This window comes from Cherax quadricarinatus, chromosome 96 (assembly GCF_038502225.1).
Source record: "Cherax quadricarinatus isolate ZL_2023a chromosome 96, ASM3850222v1, whole genome shotgun sequence".
Lineage (NCBI taxonomy): Eukaryota > Metazoa > Arthropoda > Malacostraca > Decapoda > Parastacidae > Cherax > Cherax quadricarinatus.
Window position 1 is genome coordinate 11,271,417 of NC_091387.1, and position 15,265 is coordinate 11,286,681.

Below are 15,265 nucleotides of genomic sequence, written 5' to 3' on the forward strand. Positions count from 1 at the left end.
GACAGTATAAGATGAAATAACTTAACACTAACCTGGTGCTCTGAGGTATGAGAAACTACTCCTTGCTTCGGCTAGGCGTCCATACCTATTAGGATTTAGCCGAGTGGCGAAAGTACTGTGTACTCAGATTCAGTGTGTAGATTCGAATCCTGTTGTGGACTGCTGAGATAATGTTTACACACACACACACACACACACACACACACACACACACACAGGGCAGGACGAATGAAGCCAAACTACAAGAGAGGGGACTACACGCATGAAGAATTTCCGACACGGGAGTTCAGTGGGACAAAGAACTGGCAGGGAAGTCAGTAAACGAGATGATGGAATATGTGACAACAATATGCAAGGAAGCTGAGAAGTTTGTACCCAAAAGTAACAGAAATAACGAGAAAGCCAGGATGAGCCCTTGGTTCACTCAAAGGTGTAGAGAGGTCAGCACCAAGTGTGATAGAGAATGGAAGAAGTATAGAAGGCAAAGGACCCAGGAGAATAAGGAGAGCAGTTGTAAAGTCATAAACGAATATGCACAGGTAAGAAGGGAGGCCCAACGACAATATGAAAATGACATAGCAGCGAAAGCCAAATCTGACCCGAAGCTGTAATACAACCACATCAGGAAGAAAACAACAGTCAAGGACCAGGTAATCAGGCTGAGGAAAGGAGGAGAGATCAAGAAACGACTGCGAAGCATATGAAGAACTCAATATGAGATTCAAAGAAGTGTTCACGGAGGAGACAGAAGGGACTCCAGAAAGACAGAGGTGGGGTACACCAAGTGCTGGACACAATACATACAACCGAGGAAGAAGTGAAGAGGCTGCTAAGCGAGCTAGATACCTAAAAAGGCGATGGGGCTGGATAACATCTCTCCATGGGTCCTGCGAGAGGGAGCAGAGGCGCTATGTGTATCACTAACAACAGTATTCAACACATCTATCGAAACAGGGCGACTACCTAAGTTACGAGAGACAGCAAATGTAGTCCCAAGTCCCAGTGCCATTGACTTGTATAGTATGCAAAGTCATGGAGAAGATTATCAGGAGAAGAGTGGTGGAACACCTAGAAAGGAAGGAGCTGATCAACGACAGCCAACACGGTTTCAGGGTGACAGCAGTAAGGCAAGAGAGAGAGGGGTTAGTAGACTACATTTCCTTGGACTGACCAGAAATTTGTATCCGAAGAAATAACTGGAGAATTTCGTGTCTGATCAGAACTAAGTCTCAGTGTTTGACTTAAATTGCGTTATCCTTAAGAAGAAAAAAGCACGATACACTGACTGGAACAATACACAAATAACCCGCACATAGAGAGGAGCTTACGACGTGTGACTTTGTAAATGGTCCAAGTCGAACCGAAGCGTCGTTGTATTTTGGTTAACCTTTGTGCAATGAGCTGTAATGTGCCCTTAACATCCACGCGGCCTCACGACGATTGGTATACCATTTACTTTAGTTCACGTTCTTTTTCAGTTTATATAAAAATAAATAACAAAAAGGCACAATACCGTGACTGGAACGATACACAAATAACCTGCACATAGAAGAGAGAAGCTGACGACGACGTTTCGGTCCGACTTGGACCATTTACACAGTCACACTAACGAAAAGAAGAGGAGGGAGTATATATAGGCCAGGAGGTGGTAGTGGTAGTAGTGGAGGTAGAAGGTAGCAGTGGAGGTAGAAGGTAGTAGTGGAGGTAGCAGTGGAGGTAGAAGGTAGCAGTGGAGGTAGAAGGTAGCAGTGGAGGTAGAAGGTAGCAGTGGAGGTAGAAGGTAGCAGTGGGGGTAGAAGGTAGCAGTGGGGGTAGAAGGTAGCAGTGGAGGTAGAAGGTAGCAGTGGAGGTAGAAGGTAGCAGTGGAGGTAGAAGGTAGCAGTGGAGGTAGAAGGTAGCAGTGGAGGTAGAAGGTAGCAGTGGAGGTAGAGGTAGCAGTGGAGGTAGAAGGTAGCAGTGGGGGTAGAAGGTAGCAGTGGGGGTAGAAGGTAGCAGTGGGGGTAGAAGGTAGCAGTGGGGGTAGAAGGTAGCAGTGGGGGTAGAAGGTAGCAGCGGAGGTAGAAGGTAGCAGCGGAGGTAGAAGGTAGCAGCGGAGGTAGAAGGTAGCAGCGGAGGTAGAAGGTAGCAGCGGAGGTAGAAGGTAGCAGTGGAGGTAGAAGGTAGCAGTGGAGGTAGAAGGTAGCAGTGGAGGTAGAGGTAGCAGTGGAGGTAGAAGGTAGCAGTGGAGGTAGAGGTAGCAGTGGAGGTAGAAGGTAGCAGTGGAGGTAGAAGGTAGCAGTGGAGGTAGAAGGTAGCAGTGGACGTAGAAGGTAGCAGTGGAGGTAGAAGGTAGCAGTGGAGGTAGAAGGTAGCAGTGGAGGTAGAAGGTAGCAGTGGGGGTAGAAGGTAGCAGTGGAGGTAGAAGGTAGCAGTGGGGGTAGAAGGTAGCAGTGGAGGTAGAAGGTAGCAGTGGGGGTAGAAGGTAGCAGTGGGGGTAGAAGGTAGCAGTGGGGGTAGAAGGTAGAAGCGGAGGTAGAAGGTAGCAGCGGAGGTAGAAGGTAGCAGCGGAGGTAGAAGGTAGCAGCGGAGGTAGAAGGTAGCAGTGGAGGTAGAAGGTAGCAGCGGAGGTAGAAGGTAGCAGTGGAGGTAGAAGGTAGCAGTGGAGGTAGAAGGTAGTAGTGGAGGTAGAAGGTAGCAGTGGAGGTAGAAGGTAGCAGTGGAGGTAGAAGGTAGCAGTGGAGGTAGAAGGTAGCAGTGGAGGTAGAAGGTATCAGTGGGGGTAGAAGGTAGTAGTGGAGGTAGCAGTGGAGGTAGAAGGTAGCAGTGGAGGTAGAAGGTATCAGTGGAGGTAGAAGGTATCAGTGGAGGTAGAAGGTAGCAGTGGAGGTAGAAGGTAGCAGTGGAGGTAGAAGGTATCAGTGGGGGTAGAAGGTAGCAGTGGAGGTAGAAGGTAGCAGTGGAGGTAGAAGGTAGCAGTGGGGGTAGAAGGTAGCAGTGGAGGTAGAAGGTAGCAGTGGGGGTAGAAGGTAGCAGTGGAGGTAGAAGGTAGCAGTGGGGGTAGAAGGTAGCAGTGGAGGTAGAAGGTAGCAGTGGGGGTAGAAGGTAGCAGTGGGGGTAGAAGGTAGCAGTGGAGGTAGAAGGTAGCAGTGGAGGTAGAAGGTAGCAGTGGAGGTAGAAGGTAGCAGTGGAGGTAGAAGGTAGCAGTGGGGGTAGAAGGTAGCAGTGGGGGTAGAAGGTAGCAGTGGGGGTAGAAGGTAGCAGTGGAGGTAGAAGGTAGCAGTGGAGGTAGAAGTTAGCAGTGGAGGTAGAAGTTAGCAGTGGAGGTAGAAGGTAGCAGTGGAGGTAGAAGGCATCAGTGGAGGTAGAAGGTAGCAGTGGAGGTAGAAGGTAGCAGTGGAGGTAGAAGGTAGCAGTGGGGAAGGTAGTAAGCAGGAGTAAACACGACAAAGATAGAAGATATTAACAAATATAGAAAAAAATATGCTAAAACGGCGCTAATAGTCTACAATATACTACCATAAGAACATAAGGAAAGGAGGAACACTGAAGGAGGCCTACTGGCCTATACTAGACACGTCCTTCTCAAACCCAAACCTAGTAACGAAAGAAACCATACCACCGGTGGGGATAGAACCCGCGATCAGTGTCACAATACTCTAGACCGACGCGTTAACCACTGGACCAGCTGGCTACAATAAGATTCGTCCAGCTAAGTATATTTATACACCATAGGAATATTAGCATAGGCCATCACTGTGACAGTCTGGGGTTTTAAGACTCTGATCGCGGGTTCTAACCCCACCCGTGGTTTGTTTGCAATCGCGTGATTACGATTTCGTGAACCTTTGACAAAAATATTCTCACAATTAATTTTCACTGCTAATCAAGGAATTAGTTTTGATAATACAAACTAACAGGAATTTTGTGTAATTCTTAAAATTATTTAAGTAATTTTGATTTAATTATTTATATGTTATGTCTGGTTGGCTATTCTCCTCTCCTTTCTTAAATTCATTATGAAGTTGGAGCTTTTGGTCAGCTGACCGAAAGCTCCAACTCTGGGTCATCATGTGACTAAGACCAGCGTCAGGAAACACTTCTGTTTTCTGACGAACCTTACCTAACCTTACCTAACCTAACCTTACCTAACCTTACCTAACCTTACCTAACCTTACCTAACCTTACCTAACCTTACCGAACCTTACCGAACCTTACCGAACCTTACCTAACCTTACCTAACCTTACCTAACCTTACCTAACCTTACCGAACCTTACCTTACCTAACCTAACCTAACCTTACCTTACCTTACCTAACCTAACCTAACCTTACCTAACCTTACCTAACCTTACCTAACCTAACCTAACCTAACCTAACCTAACCTAACCTATTTAGTATTTTCCTCTACCTCTTCTTTGTTCCCCATCTATCTTTTCCTTCCCTTCATAAACCTCTTTCTGTCTTGAATTTAAAAAAAAATTTATCTATTTCCCATTAGAGAATAACTTCTCTCTCCCTTCCCTTCATAATGTATACTTTCTCCTCCTCCATTCAATATTTTCCACCAGATTTCACTAACTACGTCCTCGTTTTCTTCCAGGTCTATAACCAAGTATGTCTTTGATTTAATCCTATTTTAGGTCTCAGTCAAGCAGTAAATCCTCTCTGTCCTCTCAGTCAGGCAGTAAATCCTATCTGTCCTCTCAGACAGGCAGTAAAATCCTCTGTATCCTCTCAGTCAAGCAGTAAATCCTCTCTGTCCTCTCAGTCAGGCAGTAAAATCCTCTGTATCCTCTCAGTCAAGCAGTAAATCCTCTCTGTCCTCTCAGTCAGTCAGTAAAATCCTCTCTATCCTCCAGTCAGGCAGTAACTTTCATTGTTTCTCTTCCTGTCAGGTGGAGAGTGTGAAGACCGACAGTTCCAGTGTGGTAACAATCAGTGTATCTCTGTGGGTAACGTCTGTGACTCCCAGTGTGACTGTCTCCACTGTGATGACGAACACAACTGTGACACCTTCTACACCAGGAAGTCAGGTAGGCCTACTCTCACACCACTGATAGCACCTACACCAGGAAGTCAGGTAGGCCTACTCTCACACCACAACTGTGACACCTACACCAGGAAGTCAGGTAGGCCTACTCTCACCATAACTGACAGCACCTACACCAGGAAATCAGGTAGGCCTACTCTCGTAGTGCCTCATCTTGGACCAGTAGATCATTACTGCGAGAGATTTAATGCCCCATAATGGACAAGCAGATCACTACTGCGGGAGATGTAATGCCCAATAATGATCCAGTAGATCATTACTGAGAGAGATTTAATGCCCCATCATGGGCCAGTAGATCATTACTGTTGGAGATCTAATGCCCAATAATGAACCAGTAAATCATTACTGCGAGAGATTTAATGCCCCATCATGGGCCAGTAGATCATTGCTGTGGGAGATCTAATGCCCAATAATGAACCAGTAAATCATTACTGAGAGAGATTTAATGCCCCATCTGGAATGGAATCACAGTCGATGGCCTTCACTCCAAACAGATACAGATATTAGTGCCGGAAAAAAAGTCCCCCCCCAGAACCACCAGTCCGATGACATTCTTCTTTGCAAATATACAGGGTCTAAAGCCAGCAACGAACAATAAAATACTTTTCATCCGTGGACTGCTTGCAGAGGCAAATGCAATGTTCGTGGCTTTCACAGAGACCCACATAAAGGATCTCTTGGACAACGAAATATGGATCCTAGGTTACAACCTATACAGATGCGACAGAGTGAACAGGCAAAAGGTGGGGGTTGGCCTGTACATTGCAGAGTCACTTGTTTGCATAGAACTGCTTAATGCCTCAAATGATGTAGTGGAAGTTTTAGCAGTAAAGGTCGAGAACCAAAACCTAGCCATTGTGGTAGTCTACAAGCCTCCGGATGCAACATCCCAGCAATTCCAGGAACAGCTGTTAAAAATTGACCACTGTCTGGAAAATCTGCCAGCTCCTGCCCCAAACATCTTGCTCCTGGGGGATTTCAACTTGAGGCACCTAAAATGGAGGAATATAGCAAATAATGTTGTTGCAGTAATAACACCAGGAGGCAGCTCTGACGAGAACTCACTCACGAGCTTTTAAATCTCTGCACAAAATTCAATTTAAACCAGCAAATAATAAAGCCTACTAGACTGGAAAATACACTAGACCTCATCTTCACTAACAATGATGATCTGATACGAAATGTCACCATATCAAAAACAATATACTCGGATCACAACATAATTGAGGTTCAGACATGTATGCGCGGAGCCCCAGACCGACATAATGAGATTAGTCACGAGGGAGCCTTCACCAAATTCAACTTCAATAACAAGAACATAAAGTGGGACCAAGTAAACCAAGTCCTAAATGATATAAGCTGGGAAGATAGACTAAGCAATACAGACCCCAACTTATTCCTAAAACATATTAATTCTGTGGCACTCGATGTATGCTCAAGGTATATTCCTTTAAGAAAAAGGAGGAGTAGATGTAAAATAGAAAGAGACAGGCGCTCCCTTTACAGGCGACGGAAAAGAATAACAGAGCGGCTAAAAGAAGCCAATATATCTGCAATGCGTAGGGAGTAACTGGTCAGAGAAATAGTAAACATCGAACTTAAGCTAAAGGAATATTATAGGAGTCAGGAATCGCGGGAAGAACTAAAAGCCATAAATGAAATCGAAAGAAACCCAAAGTATTTCTTTTCCTATGCCAAATCAAAGTCGAGAACAACGTCCAGTATTGGGCCCTACTTAAACAAGATGGGTCCTACACAGATGACAGCAAGGAAATGAGTGAGCTACTCAAGTCCCAATATGACTCAGTTTTTAGCAAGCCGCTAACAAGACAGAGTCGAAGATCAAAATGAATTTTTTATGAGAGAGCCACAGAATTTGGTTAACACAAGCCTATCTGATGTTATCCTGACGCCAAATGACTTCGAACAGGCGATAAATGACATGCCCATGCACTCTGCCCCAGGGCCAGACTCATGGAACTCCGTGTTCATCAAGAACTGAAAGAAGCCCCAATCACGAGCTTTTACCATCCTATGGAGAGGGAGCATGGACACGGGGGTCGTCTCACAGTTACTAAAAACAACAGACATAGCCCCACTCCACAAAAGGGGCAGTAAAGCAATAGCAAAGAACTACAGACCGATAGCGTTAACACAAGCGTTGCATCACTGCAACATGTTTGCAACATTTCTGCATCACTGCAACATTTCTGCGTCACTGCAACATTTCTGCGTCACTGCAACATTTCTGCATCACCAACATTTCTGCGTCACTGCAACATTTCTGCATCACTGCAACATTTCTGCGTCACTGCAACATTTCTGCGTCACTGCAACATTTCTGCGTCACTGCAACATTTCTGCGTCATTGCAACATTTCTGCGTCACTGCAACATTTCTGCATCACTGCAACATTTCTGCATCACCGCAACATTTCTGCATCACCGCAACATTTCTGCATCACCAACATTTCTGCGTCACTGCAACATTTCTGCATCACTGCAACATTTCTGCATCACTGCAACATTTCTGCATCACCGCAACATTTCTGCATCACCAACATTTCTGCGTCACTGCAACATTTCTGCATCACTGCAACATTTCTGCATCACTGCAACATTTCTGCGTCACTGCAACATTTCTGCGTCACTGCAACATTTCTGCGTCACTGCAACATTTCTGCATCACAGCAACATTTCTGCATCACTGCAACATTTCTGCATCACTGCAACATTTCTGCATCACTGCAACATGTTTGCATCACTGCAACATTTCTGCGTCACTGCAACATTTCTGCGTCACTGCAACATTTCTGCGTCACTGCAACATTTCTGCGTCTGCAACATTTCTGCGTCACTGCAACATTTCTGCATCACCGCAACATTTCTGCGTCACTGCAACATTTCTGCGTCACTGCAACATGTTTGCATCACTAACATTTCTGCATCACTGCAACATTTCTGCGTCATTGCAACATTTCTGCGTCACTGCAACATTTCTGCGTCACTGCAACATGTTTGCATCACTGCAGCATTTCTGCATCACTGCAACATTTCTGCGTCACTGCAACATTTATGCATCACTAACATTTGTGCATCACTGCAACATTTCTGCGTCACTGCAACATTTCTGCATCACTGCAACATTTCTGCATCACCAACATTTCTGCATCACCAACATTTCTGCATCACCAACATTTCTGCATCACCAACATTTCTGCACTGCAACATTTCTGCATCACTGCAACGTGTTTGCATCACTGCAACATTTCCGCGTCACTGCAACATTTCTGCGTCACTGCAACATTTCTGCATCACCGCAACATTTCTGCATCACCGCAACATTTCTGCATCACTGCAACATTTCTGCATCACTGCAACATTTCTGCGTCACTGCAACATGTTTGCATCACCAACATTTCTGCATCACTGCAACATTTCTGCGTCACTGCAACATTTCTGCGTCACTGCAACATTTCTGCGTCACTGCAACATTTATGCATCACTAACATTTGTACATCACTGCAACATTTCTGCGTCACTGCAACATTTCTGCGTCACTGCAACATTTCTGCATCACTGCAACATTTCTGCATCACCAACATTTCTGCATCACCAACATTTCTGCATCACCAACATTTCTGCATCACCAACATTTCTGCATCACCAACATTTCTGCATCACTGCAACGTGTTTGCATCACTGCAACATTTCTGCGTCACTGCAACATTTCTGCGTCACTGCAACATTTCTGCATCACCGCAACATTTCTGCATCACCGCAACATTTCTGCATCACTGCAACATTTCTGCATCACTGCAACATTTCTGCGTCACTGCAACATGTTTGCATCACTGCAACATTTCTGCGTCACTGCAACATTTCTGCGTCACTGCAACATTTCTGCATCACTGCAACATTTCTGCATCACTGCAACATTTCTGCATCACCAACATTTCTGCATCACTGGAACATTTCTGCATCACTGCAACATTTCTGCGTCACTGCAACATGTTTGCATCACTGCAACATTTCTGCATCACTGCAACATTTCTGCGTCACTGCAACATGTTTGCATCACTGCAACATTTCTGCGTCACTGCAACATGTTTGCATCACTGCAACATTTCTGCATCACTGCAACATTTCTGCGTCACTGCAACATTTCTGCATCACTGCAACATTTCTGCGTCACTGCAACATTTCTGCGTCACTGCAACATTTCTGCATCACTGCAACATTTCTGCGTCACTGCAACATGTTTGCATCACTGCAACATTTCTGCATCACTGCAACATTTCTGCGTCACTGCAACATTTATGCATCACCAACATTTCTGCATCACTGCAACATTTCTGCGTCACTGCAACATTTCTGCGTCACTGCAACATTTCTGCGTCACTGCAACATTTCTGCATCACTGCAACATTTATGCATCACCAACATTTCTGCGTCACTGCAACATTTCTGCATCACTGCAACATTTCTGCGTCACTGCAACATTTCTGCGTCACTGCAACATTTCTGCATCACTGCAACATTTCTGCATCACTGCAACATTTCTGCATCACTGCAACATTTCTGCATCACTGCAACATTTCTGCATCACTGCAACATTTCTGCGTCATTGCAACATTTCTGCATCATTGCAACATTTCTGCACCACTGCAACATTTCTGCACCATTGCAACATTTCTGCACCACTGCAACATTTCTGCACCACTGCAACATTTCTGCATTGCAACATTTCTGCATCACTGCAACATTTCTGCAGTGCAACATTTCTGCATCACTGCAACATTTCTGCATCACTGCAACATTTCTGCAGTGCAACATTTCTGCATCGTCGCAACATTTCTGCATCGTCGCAACATTTCTGCGTCACTGCAACATTTCTGCATCGTCGCAACATTTCTGCACCACTGCAACATTTCTGCACCATTGCAACATTTCTACATTGTTAAAATGAATTAACTTACATTTCCATTACATAATTTTTTGAAACTTCGAAAAACACTGAAAAATATATATATAAAAAAACATTCTGACACTTGTCAATAAAAATTGACAATTTACATAAATACGAAATAATTACTCTAATAGCTAAATTATTATTATAATTAATTGGTTACAATCAAAACGATAATTTTTGAAGTGGACTGGTAAGCCAGTGGAAGGTCTCGGTCAGATAACCAAAAGTTCCAGCTGTGGATCATCATATAAGACGCACGTCAGGAAACACTTGTTCTGTTTCCTGACAAACATTACCTGATTTTATAGCCAAAATTAGTAATGTTGAAACTGATGTTGAAAAACATCAACATTTACGAATTTCAGGAAGATTATATATATATATATATGTCGTGCCGAATATGTAAAACTGGTCAATTAGCAAGAACTCATTTAAAATTAAGTCCTTTCTAAAATTTTATCTTATACGTTTAAAGATATATTTTTTTCATTAATGTTGATGTAAAAATTTATAATTTTTCACCAAAAGTAACTTAGAAAACTTACCTAACCTTATTATAACAAGGGCAATTTATTTTAGCCTAACCCAACTAAATATATTTTAGATTCGTTTACATTATTATTATAATCAAGGGGGAAGCGCTAAACCCGGAGGATTATACAGCGCCTGGGGGGAGGGATGTGGAAGGCATTCAGGCTTAATTCGGGGAACTGGAGCACAGATCCAATTCCCTAAATCAAGAGCCCCTCACCAACATCAAGCAAGATTTGTTTACAGTAATTTAATACTAAGTAAACACAGTGAAATATATTTTTTTTTCGTTAGGTTCAGAATGATTTTGGAGAAATTATTGCATACACAAATTTTCGCTTGTCTTATATGGCAAGATGAGCGTTGCTATTTAAGCCAAGATGGCAAGTTCTGCCTATTTGGCACCAAGAGTAACACACCTAGCTTGGCTGGGTGTTTCGTGCTGGGTGCTTCGTTCTTGTAGGATTGGGTGGTTCTGTGGTTTAAGGCATCATGTGGTTCTTGCTCACAGTGGCAAGCCAGTACAAGATGGGTTCGAATCCTTGGCTAGCGTGATGTTGTTACTGATCAATACCACTCGTTCGTGGTTACAATAATATACAAATATGGCAACTCTGCCAGAAAGATGCTGTGGGCATCCATCTCTGCGGTTTTGGCACAATATCTTCCAATCTAGAGCACCTACCAGGATTATCATCAACTGGCTGGTGTGTGAATACCTGAAGCTCGCTTTGACAGGGGTATGAAGACTCTGCATTTCCTTTCTACCTTCAGAATCAAGAAAAGTGTTGCATTCGTGAAACCAGTGAGAGAGGATACATAACTGTCACCTATGGGGAGGTGAGCAACATGAAGGAGGCAAAGGATGAGAGGTAAAACTGTGTTTACCCCCCTCCCGCTTCCCTTTCCCCAAACAGGCGTACATACATCTTGTAGTCTCGTTTCGATAATGGAGTGTTTGTGCACCGTGTGTGTAGTGTATAGCGGTGTGTTGTTTATAGCGGGGGCTATGCATATTGTATAGTGTTGAGCAGTGATGTGTCGTGGGAGGCAGTGAGTGCGCAACTCGGTCAGGCCTGCCTCCCCAGGTCCTCACCCCTCCTCCTCTCCTGTCTTATCAGCATCACTCTTCGCACCACCTCCACACTTCCCTCCCTCCCATGCCCACCATGAGGACGGGGGACCGCTTTTCTCCATCCTTCTCCCGTCTACTAGGACAGCATCTGCACCAGCGGTGACAGAACCATCTGTCCAAGTCCTTTTATTTTCCCATCTGTTATAGCATGCTGTCAGGTTTTCTATGAAGGCCGTTTTATGTGCCATGTGCCATTTTCACTTCAGCCCGGGCTTACAACACAAGACTGAGTTACGACAAATGATGCAGCTAGCCAGCCACAAAGTCAGGGAAACAGTGCACCCAACAATGAAAGAGGCGCATGTCAGGTGTGTGGAGAATATGGGGAGCGCAACAGGGACGGCCTTATTCGTGCATACAATGAGGGTTCTGAACCACATATGCCACCAGCAGAGAGCAGCCCACAGCCTGCACAGGTAGATGACAATTCCAATGGCAACCTCCTCACTTGCAAAGATATTCTGATGGCATTCAAATCTATTGCTAGCAGAACCCTATCTCGCATTCTTTAAGCGGGTCGTCCATATGCTGCAAGGAAATTGACAGACCTTCTTAAGCAGTTGAATGGAGGTGCCACCAACTTAGAGGCCCGAGGCACCATTAAGGCTTGGAGCAGCCTACTCGTGTTTGGCAATGTCGGTCTTGTAGTTCCTGCAAGGCACAGCAAATTGTTAACCGCATCAGTCATCAAGGCAGCGCGTAACTACCCAAGAACAGATAATTGTGTCCCTCTGAACCATCATTGCAAGAATCACAGAGGTAAACCCACGAAAAATTCCACTGAAAACGAGAAAATTTGCGCACAGGTTAGCAAAAAAATCGAAGGCAACACAGTGGGAGCAATCAGAATAATGACAAGTGACGACACCGTTTCTCTCACAGATGAGGCCACAGCCAAAGCACTAAGAGACAAGCAGGGACACGAGAGTCATCAACTATCCTGAGGAAGATTCCATCACTAAACAACTAATTTTGCCAGAATCAGAAGTCTATAAAGAGATCGTGTCATTTCCAGCAGGAGGTTACTCTGATATTCGACCACAACACATCAGAGAGATGGTAAATCCAGTCCTCGGCACAGTTACATCAATTCTTCTGAGTTAACTTTTGTCAACAACTGCTTGGCTGGGCGGATCCCAGAAGAAATTAAACCTTTCTTTTTCGGAGCCTCATTATGTGCTCTGAAGAAAAAGGATGGGGTTATCAGACCCATTGTGGTTGGAAACACACTTCGCCGTCTCGTTGCCAAAGCAGCAGTAAGAAACATTCGCCTAGAAGCCGCCAGTTTACTCCAGCCACACCAACAGGGCTTTGGCGTCTCTCAAGGCAGTGAAGCTGCAGTTCATGCAGCAAGGGCCTACATCAGGGACCTACCAGAAGACAAGACCGTAGTCAAACTAAACTTTAGAAATGCCTTTAATGTGGTGAAAAGTGATGTGGTCTTGTCGGTTGTTCAAGATCAGATCCCCAGTCTTTTTCCCTTCATTTCAGCTGGCCACAGCAAACCCTCAATTCTTTTGTTTGGCGAACATGAAATTCCCTCATCAGAGGGTGTTCAGCAGGGTGACCCACTAGTTCCACTTATCTTCTGCTTGGCAGTGAAAGAACTTACTTTCAGCTTGTGCAGTGAGCTCAACTTCTTGTACCTGGATGATGGCAGATATAGTAGAGTCCCTGCTAGAGGACCTACAACGGGTGAAGACACATGGAGAAACCTTAGGACTCATCCTCAATCCCTCCAAGTGTGAAATCATCACAACCAACCAGGTAATAATCACAGCTGCACGAACAATCCTTCCTGAAGTCTCTACTACGACTCTGTCCAGGAGCAACCTTTTGGGAGTACCACTGGGTCATCAGGCCATCGACAGAGTTCTTAAGGGCCAACTGAATGACCTGAAGAGAATGTAAGAGAGAATAAGTGATACTGATGCCCATAATGCCCTGTATCATCTCACAGGGAGTCTTACTCTGCTAAGATTCGCTTCCTGAGGCGCGCACCCTCTCTCAGCAACCCAACACTTAGCGAATATGAATTACTCCTGAAATCTATCTTTAAAAAGGCACTGAATCTGTCACTGGAAGATCAGCAATGGTATCAAGCAACTCTCCCAATGCGACTGGGAGGTATAAGGGTGCGCAAGGCAATGCAGGTAGCTTTACCTGCATTTCTGTCCTCGTGCATGGCTTCCAGTGGACTCGTCACGGATATTGTCCCCGAACGCTTGAGAGGTGCAGTAGGAGCTCAAGACCCCAGGTTCATTGAAGCAGCCATGATGTGGGACACCCTTGCAGATTCTTCCAGTAGACCAGCTCTGCCCAAAGAGCACAAACAGTCCCAATGGGACAAACCGGTCATGGAAAAATTGCCAACACAATGCTCAACAACGCTTCAGGGAAGGACAAACCTAGTCTCGTAGCGGTGAAGGCACCACATTTCAGATTTCCTTTTAGTCAATCCCAACTCTTCTCTGAGCACCCGACTCGACCCACAGGCCATTTGGATTGTTGCTCTTCGCCTAGCCCCCCCCCCCCCGATTCTCAATAAACACAGGTGTATTTGCGGCAGCGTGTCAGCTGATCAATTAGGACCTCATGGTCTCGTGTGTCATACATCAGAAGGGAAGTATGCTAGGCATGAAGAGGTTAATGACATCATATAAGTCTCGTCACAGCCTGTTGCCAAGCTCAACGGGAACCCCAAGTATGGAAGTCCGATGGAAGTTAAAAGTGTCCAGATATAGCCACTATGCTACTCTGGAAGGACGGTAAGCAGATTGCCTGGGACTACACCTGTGCTGCTATGTTGCCACCTCTGGTGTAAATTGTGGGACCCAGAGCCTCGGAGAAGTGAATAAAAAGGCTTCAAGGAAGAATATTTGGATTTCTTCCTGAAGCCATTTGAATTCCCCTACCCCCCCATCTTTTCATTATTTTTTATCAATAGATATATTTTATTATATAATATGGTACAAAAGGTTTAAGAGATACATTGTTGATACAAAGATGGCATATACAACACATGAGATGTGAGACACATGTCTAGTACACATTGCTACATGTTTGTCACTGATTATAATGCAAAAATCTCGTCCAGCTCTTCAGAGCTGGGGCACGTGCCCAAAATACAGCAGGCATTACCCCTCTGAACAGCCGCACTGAGTCGCTGGAACAGAAAACTAGCTGCCCAGGACTCGAGTCCAGATTGCCGGTTTCCCTGAATCCCTTCATAATTGTTATCTTGCTTACACTCCAACAGCACATCAAGTCCCAAAAACCATTTGTCTCCATTTGCTCCTAACTAACATGCTCATGCACGCCTGCTGGAAGTTCAAGCCCCTTGCACACAAAACCTCCTTTACCCCCTCCCTCCAACCTTTCCCAGGCTGACCCCTACCCCACCTTCCCTCCACTACAGATTTACATACTCTCGAAGTCATTCTATTTCGTTCCATCCTCTCTACATATTCAAACCACCTCAACAACCCTTCCTCAGCCCTCTGGATAATACTTTTGGTAATCCCACACCTCCTCCTAATTTCCAAACTACGAATTCTCTGCATTATATTCACACCACACATTGCCCTCAGACATGACATCT

General features: G+C 44.9%; 1 protein-coding gene across 1 annotated transcript in view; it reads left to right on the top strand.

Annotated features, from left to right (window-relative positions):
* Positions 1-15,265, top strand: part of LOC128701788 (G-protein coupled receptor GRL101-like) — a 692,032-nt gene that overhangs the window by 184,029 nt on the left and 492,738 nt on the right. Inside the window, exon 6 of the mRNA XM_070105094.1 lies at positions 4,873-5,010. Coding sequence (XP_069961195.1) covers positions 4,873-5,010 — 138 coding nt within the window. The remainder of the gene's footprint in view (positions 1-4,872; positions 5,011-15,265) is intronic.